The 13,209-nt window shown below is 42.8% G+C and overlaps 1 protein-coding gene across 1 annotated transcript in view; it reads right to left on the minus strand.

Annotated features, from left to right (window-relative positions):
- Nucleotides 1-907: 907 nt before the first annotated feature.
- The window catches only part of cacng2a (calcium channel, voltage-dependent, gamma subunit 2a), a 91,575-nt gene continuing 79,273 nt past the window's right edge, over nt 908-13,209 (minus strand). The window contains exons 3-4 of the mRNA XM_034711696.1: nt 5,066-5,206; nt 908-2,960 (exon numbers count right to left, since the gene is read on the minus strand). Of these exons, the coding sequence (XP_034567587.1) occupies nt 2,425-2,960; nt 5,066-5,206 (677 nt within the window). The 3' untranslated portion in view covers nt 908-2,424. The remainder of the gene's footprint in view (nt 2,961-5,065; nt 5,207-13,209) is intronic.

Genomic DNA, 13,209 nt, shown 5'->3' on the forward strand with positions numbered 1-13,209 from the left:
TAATGAACCTTGTGGGGACCATTTTTTTGGTCCCCATATGGATGGTCCCCACACTGTCTCACTGATTCAGGCCCCTCTCCTTTTGAATCATCTACCAGTCAGGGTCCGGGAGGCAGACACCCTCTCTGCTCTTTTTGAAGAGTAGGCTTCAAACTTTCCTTTTTGATAAAGCTTATAGTTAGAGCTGGATCAGGCTTGGACCAGGTCTTAGTTATGCTGCTATAGGCTTAGACTGACACACTGGGATCCTGTTGTTCCCTCTCTCTCCTCTCTCTGCCTGTCTCTGACTTATACTCTTCCTGTCCCATTAAAGTTACTAAGCATAGACCTTTCTGGAGTCCCTGAGCTCCCTTGTCTCGTAGGTTCCTTCTACAACTCCTACTATCTGTCTCACCACTTTCATTTCTCTTTCTTCATCTCCCTCTATCCCTCTTTCCAGATGTGTGTCTAACATAAGTCTGGTCCTGCTGGAGGTTTCTGCCTGTTAAAGGAAGTTTGTCCTTGCCACTGTAACTTGCTAAATGCTGCAAAGTGCTCTCCTCATGGTGGATTAAGATGAGATCAGACTGAGTCCTGTCTGTAAGATGGGACTGGATCTGATCCTGACTTGATGTTGGGTCTTTGTTAATAATAGAACATAGAGGACGGTCTAGACCTGCTCTGTTTGGAAACATTTGTTGTGATTTGGCGTTATATAAATAAAGATTGATTTTGTACACACATGTATACCGCCACAAACCATCCAGTATGTTTGTATTCAAGTGGTTCTCAACCTGCGATTTGACCCCCACTAAGGGGGACCACCAGTGATTCAATCAATACAAACTCCCTTACTTCTCTTCAGCCTGTTTTTACGTGTCATGGTCTTTGTAAGTTCAGCACCTGAGAGAAACACAGTGAAACGTGATGGTTTGTTCCCCCTAGGGTTCGTATTTTATTCATCAGGACTTGATGCATCCAAGTATAGGATCATTCGGTTTTGGCACCTTGAAAGATTTCATTTTCAATTTGAACAACACATTAAAAATCAAAAAGAAACAAAGAAATGGCTAAGGCTGTGTGAGTTTTAAAAATAAAACACATACATACATATATTTATATATTTATAAAGAAATCAACCAAACCTTTTAAAAAAGCAGTTTTTGTTCAGTGTAGATTGTTTGGTTCGTCTCACAAAAGCAACAAGTTAAAATGAACTAAAGAAATAAAAAAAGAAAACATATGAAAATTACACATGAAAATATTAATACTTTAAAGTTTAGCATCGTCGTTTTTTTCCTCTTATAATTATTAACCTTTAAAACTTAAGTTTCTCAAGAGCAGATTTGCTGTAATTTTATAGCATGCATTTAATTTCTGAAATTGTGAGTCACTTAGCTTCTCTTGTACTATTTTATATTTAACTTGTTTTTGTTTTTGAGTTTGGCATCCTCTTCTTTTCCTTTCCCTCTGCTCCTTTCTTTTTTTTGGTTTTGTTTTTTCTCAGAAGTCGTGTTCAGAGTCTTTTTGAACTTTGAACCCCTTTTTTTTTGTTGGCTCTTTCTGCGGAGGGGTTCAACTCTCCGTCACGACCCCCTCAAAAAAAAGGAAAGCGAACAGGGACAGAAAAAGACGAGAAGGTTCTATTAAAAGAATAGATATTATTCTACTGTTGACTGCGCACCTCCAGCGGCACCAGTCACCGTGAACTGCTGCTACCTAAAGCACCGTCTCCTGCTCTCGACCTTCAAAGAAACAGATACTAAAAGAGTCTTTTTCATCTCAACAACAGCACTTGGTTTAGTTACTTTGTTTTTTTGTCTTTTTTGCTTCAGGTAAAGTATGTAACTCTTGATTATTAACGTAATAATTTATCTATAAAAGTAATACATATATATATAGTACCTTTGTAAGAGATTACAGATTGGGCTAATTCTTACTGAATCCCAAACTGTAACAATTCACAGTTTTAATGCAAAAAATGAACAAAGAAGTCAATAAATAAAAGAGATGTATATCTGAGCAGTGGGCTGGCTGAGGGGGAGCTCGACCTGTTGCTCCAACCGAACTTGGTGGGCGAAACTGTCAAACCAAAGGGCTATGAAACCATGAAACCACTTCTTTATCTCATAAACGCCCATCCCCCTCCCACCCTCCCGCCCCGTCCCTCATAAACAAACCCCGCGCAAAAAATTACAGATCACACGTTCTTGGGACAACCTGACCTCCCTCTCACTAAATCCGCCATTCAATCCAGGAACACAGCAGACCTGTTGAATCGCTCTCAACAATGGTAATGGAAAAGTCATGCAGCTGAACAAAAAGAACAAATGTCTATAAACATGGAAATCCATCTCCTCCTGGGGCCGGCTGCACCCACAGGGGTTCCCGTGTCTCCTGGTCTCTGCTCTCTTCGCCGGGCTCGCCTGGCCTGTGTCGACTCCCTCATACCGGCGTGGTGCGGCGGTTTGCTGTATTGGTGTGACTCGAGTCTTTCAGGTCCTTCTGGATGCAGTTGTGGACTTGCAGGAAGTTGTGGTCCCTCTCAGAGTTGTAGGTGGCGGTGGGTGTGCCGGAGGACTTAAGTGTGTCCCTGGGAAGCGTGTACATGGAGATCTCCGTGGATGGTAGCGCGCTGAAGCCCTTTAGACCCACCGGCGAGGTGTCACGGGAGTGTGATGGGTCTGTGGAGCGGGAGGAGGAGCGCGAGCGGCGTCTGTAGCGGTAGCGGTAGCTGGGGATTCGCGTTATGGCCGAGCCTTGGAGGTAGTCGGCTGCCCGTGCCCCTATTCGAAGCTGTCGATGGCGGTCGATGAACATGTGCACGGCCAAGACGCCCACCATCTCAGCCATGATGAAGGACAGCGCCCCAAAGTAAAAGGACCAGCCGTAAGAGTAGCTGTTCTTCTTTGAGTCGCTTTTCGAAGGGTCCCCCGCGTTGGCTGATATGTACACGATGATCCCGATGATGTTGCTCAGACCTGCAGGAGAAGCACAGGATGAGCTCCAGGACACAAGATATCACCAGGATGAACTCTTACTTAATATGCTTCTATATGTTAAAGTGCTGATTAATGCCGTGAACTAAGATCACTATTCCACACGACTCTCCATCCTGACTGATCGTACTCTCCGTGTCTTTGCTCCTGCAGCTTAACAACACTCGGCTTCAGTCATCATGAAGCCATTAATCTACACGTCCTGTGATGTGTTGGTTTAGTCACACATGTAGAAATGTTTGAGGAGAAGGATCGTACAGAAAGTGTGTCAGGGACATAATATTTTTAGAGACGAGTCCCTTTGGGTGGCATTTAGCCCAGCTGAAGGATCAGGAGGAGAAAAAAAGGAGGACAAAAGAAGGAAGAGTGAAGGAGTGACCTGTAGCTGCAGAACAAGTGAGAGCAGTGTCAGGGTGGGGAGCTCAAACACTGTAATGATGTGATGCTGCTGTGTTTTTAGAAGTCTATCAATGAAAGGAATCTGGGAATTATTATACGTTTGCTGCTCTTCCGTTTACCATGAACTAGAAATGGCACTGGATACGTAAATCCAGCAGCATGCAGCTAAAGGTGAAGTCAAACCGGCTCTACCACTTAAGTTAAAACGTTATCTCTCATTAAAAGAACAAATTATCTGCCTGCATTAAGTTATATTTGGTGGTAAAGCTCTGTTCTGGGAGCTCCCTGCCCTTCCACGCACCTATGTGGAATGCCAAAGCCTGAGGCGGGGAGAGCACACCTCCCCTCTCTTTCATTTTAATTTCTTTTGCATCTTTGAGTTCCCAGGAAAGCGCTATATAAGTCCTATAGATTATTATTATTGAAACATGAAAAGCCAAGGCAGGGAGAGCATCAGCAAAGACCCCTGTGGTACAGAACAGAGCGAGCATCAGTAACGATACACATGACACTGATAGCAGAAATGGAGGAACTGGGGTGGAGGAGGGTTTTAAAGCGGTTTGCAGGGAGAGCAGCAGGAGAGTCTTCTGTCATTTATGCAAACTGTTATTTGGAATAACACACCACAGTTCTTTGTGACAGACTAAATATTCTGCTTTTAATCACAGGTATATGTGAGCACTGGTTATCTGCTAACACCATTTTTATAATTGGCTGCTATTGCATTTTTGTTTTATGGATAAAGTGTGATTTTAAATTATTGTTTATCTTATTTTTGTTTTGTTGTGTGGACCCCAGGAAGACTAGCAACCACACTGTGGAAGCTAATGGGGATCCCAATAAAGAATAGGGGCGCTGGTGGCCTAGCGGTCTAAGCGTCCCACGTATAGAGGCTATAGTCCTTGTCACAGAGGTCGCTGGTTCGACTCCCGGCCGGTTGACCATGTACTGCATGTCTTCCCCCTCTCTCTACTCCCCACATTTCCTGTCTGTCTTCAGCTGTCCTATCTAATAAAGGGGAAAAAGCCCAAAATATAACTTAAAAAAAAAAGAATACAGATTAAAGAGCTGTCGTTAAGATCAGCTGATGTTCTGTAGGCCAAGCTTGACTTGATGATGCTGTGCTCAATATCTGGTGCAAGAAAAGGTACCGACAGCTAAGTCACCACAGATGAAGTTTCAGATAGTTTTGCTAACATTTGCTAACATTAGAGTTGACGAAGGCGGGCAGAGCATCATCAAAAACTTGAGCTTGTTAAGAGTTTGTTGTCAGAGAAATTAACTTCTGCAACAGTTTTTAAAAGCAGATTGAAGGTGTTTGACTTTTAGGAAAACTGAATTAAATGGATTATAAATAAAAACAATTGTTACCCAGAGAGGAACGTCAGGGGAAAATTGAGCAACATACTGTATAACTGACCAAATATGGGCAATGTAGAAAAAGGTAGAGCTACTAAGGAAGTATCTTAAAATTCATGTTCAAGTTTGGTTGTGATTTCATGAGCCACTTCATCATAAGTAAGTCAAAGTTGCCTATTGTGACACTGCTGTAGGAAAGAGGTCATGGAGGTTGGTGACTGCAGTGACTCATTGCTCAATGACACATTTGTAAATCCAGACCCTCCCCCCCTTCATCCCCAAATCCCCCCCCCCTCCCTCCTGTCTCATGTTATCGGTGTTTGACTCACCTGCAGCCACAAAGAAGATTCCCGCGCTGAGGATGATGTTGTGACGCGCCTTGTAGAACTCGCTTGCAGCTATACACAGGCCTCCCATGAAGAGCAGGATGACACTGAGGATGGGGAAGATGCTGGAGGCTCGCACCGCACCTGGGTATCAGTGGAGGACAGAAAGAAGGAGAGAAGGAGAACAGGGATGGAGGGAGGGAGGGAGGGAGGGACGGCCAGGGGAGAATGTGGATGTGATTTCACAGAGAGAGGGAGAAGAGAAACAGCCAAAGGGGGCAGTAAAGAAAAGAGGGAAAATGGCAGAAATGAGGGAAGTGATGAAGAAGATGGAGAGAGAAACAAAGAGAGCAAAAGAGCACATTAGAATCCATTTCAGCTTCTGCTTCTCGTGTGTGAGCACATCCTAATCAACACCCCATCAGGCCTGTGAAAGACTCCATCAACACCGTCTAGTGAGTGTGTATCCCCACAGTGAGCCTGTTACCCAACCTTATGTAATCACACTGCTTGACTCTCCCTCTCTCCCTCCCTCTCTCTCTCTCTCTCTCTGCACACTTATCCGCTGGCTGCTTTATGTAGCATCATGTGAACGGCAGTCGACAAAAGTGCTACAGGGCTCTGGCATGTATACGAGCCAGGCCGCAGTGCAGAGGGACGCAGTCCTTGAAACCAACCCATGTCCTTGCAGCTAATTATCGAAAAGTGAAAGAGGAGAACGATGGTACCTTTAAGGTCAAGCCGGGGTTTGAAAGAACTGTGCGATGCCCTCAGGTGTCAGGTACAATTAGAGTCATACTCCAGCAGGAAAAACAATGACAAAAACCAGGACGTCTCCAAAAACCTGCCCTCTTCTTCCACTAACCTCTGAAACTTTACAGCCTCTCCATCCTCTCTCCTGTTTAACATGCACCCTTAAACTTTCATCAGCCTCGTTAAATTTTCACCACTTCACCTCATCTCCCTACGTTGATGCAACCTCAGCACTTTCCCGGTTTCTCCCCAAAGTGCTGACACCGGGCTGGGTGGCTTTTTGCTGGGACCTTACTGGGGCTCCTGGCGGTCCCCGTCTACCTACTTACTGACTGCCATTCATCCCGTCCACACACCCCCCTTCTCTCTACCAGGGGAGTTGCTTACCTTTTAACTCCTCTAACACTGTGAAGGTTCAGTAGAAAGCCAACCGCAGCCTGCAGACTCTGACAGGCAGCTGTAGTGCAAGAGAGCCGGAAGACGTGGTCACAACTGGCTGGACGGCACTAGACCTCACACCTGGCTCTAAACTGCAACTACAGACGAAGTTGCATTCACACAAGGAATGCACGGCTTTTCTGCCTTCTCAACGTGTGCAAATGAGCCCAAAAGACGCCATCTCATTCACAATGCACCTGCAAAAGGTTGAATGCACCTACCGCAGCGCTGCAGAGCGAGTAGTCAGTCTGTGCACTGGAGTCATTATGCATTAATTTGGACTCTTTCCAAGCAAATGAGCCACACTGCAAAAAAGGTCTCATTCAGAAAAAACAGCCCCATGTAGCTGGAGTGAAATAAGGTGGAGTATTTTGTTTTGTCTTTATCTGAACTAGCTGCTCTTTGCTAGCTCGCTACAGGAAGTAAGGCAAGTATAAACTGTGAAATATCACACCTGTCATAAATCCACTTCACAATAAAGTTGGTACAAAGTGTCCCCTAAGTGTATCTAATCATGTATCAGTGGACAGAACTGAGCAACGCCAGGAAGAGAGTGCACAGCGCAGCCACATGCAGCAGAGAGTGGTGATGCAGACAGTTCATCAGACACAAAACAAGAGCACACGGCACAGAGCTGCAGGAATGTGTGTGCATGTTTGCACTTGAATATCATGAGTGCAACAAGCTTTAGGGATCAATGATCCGAATCAGAATCAGTACTTTATTTAGAGATCAGGAGGAGGGCACTCTGGTGGTCTGTCTGGAGTCTGGCTACATTCCTGAAACTCCGTCTGACTCCTGGCTAGTCCTGTTAGCTTGTCCATCTTATTAGCCAGAGATCTCATGTTGCCCATGACGGGAGAGGAGAGAAACAGCTTCTATCTCCTCTCCATAAACCTCCGTCTTCTTATACCAGCTCTCCTCCCTCGTAGCTGTATGCCTCCTCTGCCTCCATGTGTCCCAAATCTCCAGAGCTCGGTAGGAACATCCAGCGGCCCGAGACGAAGTAGTAGTAGTCACAAAAGCTGTTAGGTTTGCTGAACTGCATGCCAAACTCTACTGAAGCAGGTTAACACATGATCCTCTGCAATGGTTGGCTCAGTTGATCATTGTGGTGTGGTCCAATGGAAAACTGAGGAGTTAAAAAATGATGCTAAAGTGCAAAAAAACTGCAGCTGGAGTCAGCATTTCCAATATGGCAACCACAAGCTTCAGCTGGAGCTATTTAGTCAGGATTCTTCCCCTCTTTTCCTCTCACACATGCAGACTTTAAAAGATGAACACTAGCACAAATGTTGGAGGTGAAGTGTTTGCAGCTTCTACATGTTTAATAAAGACAAAAAACAGCTCCTGGCAGTGACGTGAACGAGTCCACACACTGACATCAATCTGTTTATCCAACATTTGGTCTGGAGTTTAAATTTTGATGACCACTGGATGGATCAATGTGAAATTTCAAACCATTGTTTGTAGTCCCCGTAGGCAAGAAAGTAATGATTTCTGTGACCTTTGACCTCTCTGCCTGTTACACCATCTGGCCAAAAGTTTCCCTCGGACGAAAGAGAAAACCAAACCTCACGGGAGGATCAACACAACACTTACTCAGCTCTTTATCAGACTAGACTGGATCAAAGTGTTGAAATCTCTGAAACTGTGACCAGGGAACATTAAAGTTTGAGAGGAAACATGGAAACAAACACTGAAAGTGAAGAATCAACGTGATGCAGGAAGAGTTTTAGTATCCTAACACTTGTGTGCCTTGACTTTGTCTCTGGGTTTATAACAGGGGTGTCCAAACTTTTTTCAAAGAGGGCCACATATGATGTTGTCAGAATACCTCAGGGCCAGTGGCTCCTACTGAGACTTAGGAATCCCAAAAGTTATACATGAAATATTCATTTAATAACAATCATTTTAAATTTTGTCTCGATAAATCAGTAACTAGGTAGTCCTCAGTTCTCCACAAGCCATGTACACATGAGCAAACGTTATCTTCTTCTGGAGGAAAATGTTTCTCATTAGGGTCGGGCAATGTGGGAAAAATATTGTATCATTATTTTCCTATGGCAAGGATCATGATCTAGATTTCATCACACTTCTTTTTCATGTGGTTTTTAAGACTTTTCTGACAAGCAGGCAACATTTTAAGAACAAAATAATTATTTTCCTGAGTTCTGAACATTTTTGATGCACCAAATTTTGCCTTTTCTGCACAATTTCATAATTTGATCTTGTCTTGTGTCCTCTTTTGTGTCTTCTGAAGTTTTAGCGTTCATCAAGAACATTTTCACATCATGATAAAAACATTAATTTGAAAACCTGTCAACTTTAAGAGTTCTTGTGTTTCTTAATAATAATAATAATAATAATAATAATACCTAAGTTTTATATAGTGCTTTTAAATAACTCAAAGACGCTTTACAAATAAATAAATCAATACAAATAAAGACATACAAGACAAGCAGACGACAAGGGAAGAGGTGGAAAAATTAATGTGTGGGGAATGCCTGTTTGAAAAGGTAAGTTTTTAACTGTTTCTTAAATGAAAGAAGTGAGTCAGAAGCACGGATGTGTGGGGGGAGAGAGTTCCAGAGGATTGGGGCGGCTATGGCAAAGGCTCGGTCCCCCAAGGTACGGTGCTTGGATTTAGTAATGGGAGTGAGGAGGTTGGAGTCAGAGGATCGGAGACGGCGGGAGGGGTGGTAGTACTTGAGAAGGTCAGTGAGGTATGGGGGGGCCATGTTATTGAGGGATTTCTTCTTTATTGCCGCCTTGCAGAATTCCCAGAGCTTGGCTTTAGACAGGTAGTCCATATGAAGCTTTTTGAGACGTTTCTGGATTGACTTTAGTTTTGTTTGTAGAAAGAAACTGTGATTAATTTCTTTGCTATAAATAACACAATTTAAGATGGAAACTTTGGGCCATAAATAAATGGACCTGGGGCCGCAATTGGCCCCCGGGCCGTACTTTGGACACCCCTGGTTTATAATAACAGGACAGAGATGAAGTTGTTAACTCTGTTGTGGATTTCTCATCCTAACCCTCCCATGACTGTTTTGACCCGACACTGCGACGTCTCTGCTCCCTGTCCGACCTCTCCTCATCATGTCATCAATCAACCTCTCAATGTGCTCATCACTGTCTTTAACCTTGTCTCAAACAGCTCCAGTCAGTATGATGAAGAAGGTTTTAACGCCGTCATTCCCCATCCTCCATTTTTCTCTCTCAGTCTGCTAACCTCAGTCGTCTTACCTCCTTTGTCACCCGGCAAACGTCCCCCATCACATCTCTCTCCCTCACTTAACTCACACTCAGTCAAAGCACAAAACGATCCCAGAGATAAAGTGTCGTCTCGCCCTCCCCTGTCTTTCTACATTTCTCCCGTCTTCTCCCCCATTTGTCTCCGTGTGCGACCAGAGGGGATTGTGGGGTTTTGGGTTACCGGTGAGGTGGGTTGATTAAATATTAAGCTGTTCTGAGAGTTGACCCTGCTCCTGTGTCCCACTCTAAATGCATCGCTCTACCTAAAATCCCCCCCCCCTGCTGTCTCGTGCCTCCATCACTCTGCGCTGTTAACCCTGGAGATATCGACGAGGCCAGAGGGTTGTTTTTCGTACATCAGTTTCATTCACAGAGATGAACAGGGACAGACGAGTTCATTGATTGTGGACAGCGGGGCTGTTAAAACTTGCTGGACCTCAAGGTGACATTAAGAAACTTTAAAGAGGCTTCAGTGGAGGGCGAGTGAAGGGTAAAGAAGTTTAACCTTCTCAGAGGATATTTACACATGAAGAGGATGATATTTCACAAGATATGATCTCGTCGTGGTCGCCAAAGAAATCTATCCAGCAGCATTTTCAATTTGTGTCTTTCATGGTGCAAACTAACAGAAGTTCCTGAAGCTGTTTCCAAGACTTTACAATATGTAGAAGTCTCATGCAGAGGCAAACTGTGTACAGAAACACTTGCTGGAGAAAATGTGAATCTTTGAATCACACCAAATACATAAAGATAAAGGGCTCAAAGACAATGGTAGCATCAGTCTGGATCTATGTAGTCTGAATACCAATATATGTATACACAGTATGTGTAGCCTCAACACAAACAATCATACTCATGCAATTCAAATCTTCATGCAAGGTATTTATGACACCTTGTCTGTAAAAACCAGGGTCTTAAATACAACCACAGTTCTACAAGAGTTTGGATGCTGCATCAAATGTTGATAAAAACAGATCTTGATGGCTTACAAATCATTCCTCAGAGTAAAATTGAAAGGAATTCGGGGGTTTAATAATCAAGAGTACATATTAAATCGTCCCTCCATCGTCTTCACTTAGTCCAGAACACTGCTGCAAGGCTGTTGACCAAGTCCAGCCGGACAACCCACATCACTCCGATTCTATCTTCCCTACATTGGCTTCCAGTTAAATTTAGGACTCATTTTAAGGTTCTTGTTTTTGTGTATAGAGCTCTGCATGGTCAGGGCTCCTGAATATATCGCCGACCTGCTCCACCCCCTACCTCACCAGTAGGTCACTCAGGTCTTCTGACCAGGGCTTGCTGGTTGTCCCTGGAGCTCATCGAAGGACAAAAGGTGACCGTGCTTTTGAAGTGGTGGCACCAACATTGTAAATATTGGTTCAGCTGTCTTCTTTAAAAAACTCTTAAAGACACATTTATTTAAACAGGCCTTCGACTCCCCTTGTACAGACTAATGTTTTAATTATGCTATTGAATAAAGGAGCATCTTATCTTATCTTATTGTCTGTTTCTTTCACTGTTTTATGATTTCATGTTAAATTGAATATTTTTCCTGTGAAGCACTTTGTGATTTTATTCTATGAAAGGTGCTATACTTAATAAAATGTACTTACTTACATAATATCATTAAAAGATTCAGATAATCTGGAGACATCTCTGTACAAAAGGGACAAGGCCAAAACCAGCACTGGTTTAGCCATGATTTTTTGGCCCTCAGGTGGCACTGCATTAAAAACAGAAATGACTCTGTAGTGGAAGTCACTGCATTGTTATCATCTCACAGTTCAAAGCCAGCATCCCTGATGGTCTGGGGATCATGAGAGTCCATCGCATGGGTAGCTTCCACATCTGTGAAGGCTCCATTAATGCTGAATTATATATATAGGTTTAGGAGCAACATATGCTGCCATCAAGACCATGACGTCTTACATATTTCAGCAAAACCACATTCTGCACGTATTACAACATCATGGCTCTGTAGTAGAGGAGTCCAGGTGCTGACTTGTCACTCATTGAAAACATTTGGATCATTATGAAACTAAAAATACAACAAAGGGACACTTGAGCAGCTGAAATCTTCTATCAGGAAAGAATGGGACATTTCATTTTCGCTCCTGAAACTGGTCTCTTCTGTTAAACCTCACAAAGCTCAAATGTTGACCCCTGCTCTAATAACTCAGTTCAATCAGATTTAAAGACTGGATCCACTTTGACCTTATGGTTCTCGTATCATTTAAGGGTTTTCTTACATCCAAACATGTAAGAACTCTTTGCAGCATCTGGTGTCTGCAGAACAAGCGCCTCAGGTTTGAAGTCATCTGAGAAATCTTGAAAGCAACGACCGGGCGAGTGAAGCTGCAGCTTTCCAGGGTGAGGGGATCCAACTTATCTGCATGGCTTCTAGGATTCTGTGGCCTGTGGTGCTGCTTCAGTCCTATGCATTCTCTCTATTAAAACCCATGTTTAGCTGCAGCAGACTGAAAAGAGCAGTGACCTTCAAAGTGATCTCCCAGCATGCACTGTGCCTTCCCCTCCGTTATGCTGCCCCTGGGTTTGGCTGACCAGGCGTATACCTCGGATGAAAAGGCTGAAGTCCCTGCAGATTTTTCCTGACAGGATGCAGCACTGTGTTCTCCTGCGTGTGTGCACATATTGTACACATGAGGCTCTGATAGTGGAGTCTCAGAGCAGCTTGTTGCCTGCAGTGAGGGCTGACGGGGGGAACTGTTGGAGGAAGACGGGACGATAATGTGTCCAAAAGCGGTAAGGCTGCTTCTATCTGAGAGGGCACCTGTTCAGAATCAATCTCTCCTCAGCACATTCATGCAATCACATCTTCCCTTTCTGTCTTTTACAGATGGACTGTCAGAGTTTTGGATCCTGCCTGGAGGGATGTTTAAGCACCGCAGCACACTGAGGGGAGGCAGAGAGAGACTGACACACTGACAGATTGACAAGTACTAAACCCTGTTATGGAGGGTTAGCACAGAAAAATGACTGACTGTCCTGCTAACATTGATTTGCTGCTGTAGTGTATTTGTCTCATGATGAACATTAGCTGTTTGATAATAGTGTCAGCTGATTCTCAACTCAACTCTTCCCATTTTAATATATATAGCACCTTTCATATATTCAAGCATGCAGCCCAAAGTGCTTCATAAAAAACAAAACAAAAAAATAAAAAATATATAAAAATAATTACAATATCGTTATAAAATCAAATCTGATAAATACCATAAAAATAAAAATAAAAAATTACAACAAATTCAATAAAATCATATCAAATAAATAACATAAAAATAAAATAAAATAAATAAATTAAATAAATAAAATAAGATAAATTAAATACATTTAAAAATAAAATAAAATAAATAAAATAAATAAGATAAATAAAATAAATACAATAAATAAAGTAAATAAAATAAAATAACTTGACATAAAATAAAATCAAAAATTGAAGCCGTCTACAGCTTAAACATTTTAAAGCACTTTCAAAACTGTAATTATATTGTCCAACTATTTCTGGTCTTGCATCTCCAAGCCTTTGTACAAAAAAAAATAAGCTTTTGTCACTAATATTTATGTATATTTTGCAGAATAAGTTTGATACATCTAATGTGCATGAATAAGCGTGTGACTGTTGTGACTGCTTGAACTGGATGTAAAGTTTCAGGAGTTTTTATAAACTCAGA

The sequence above is a fragment of the Notolabrus celidotus genome, chromosome 20 (assembly GCF_009762535.1).
Source record: "Notolabrus celidotus isolate fNotCel1 chromosome 20, fNotCel1.pri, whole genome shotgun sequence".
NCBI lineage: Eukaryota > Metazoa > Chordata > Actinopteri > Labriformes > Labridae > Notolabrus > Notolabrus celidotus.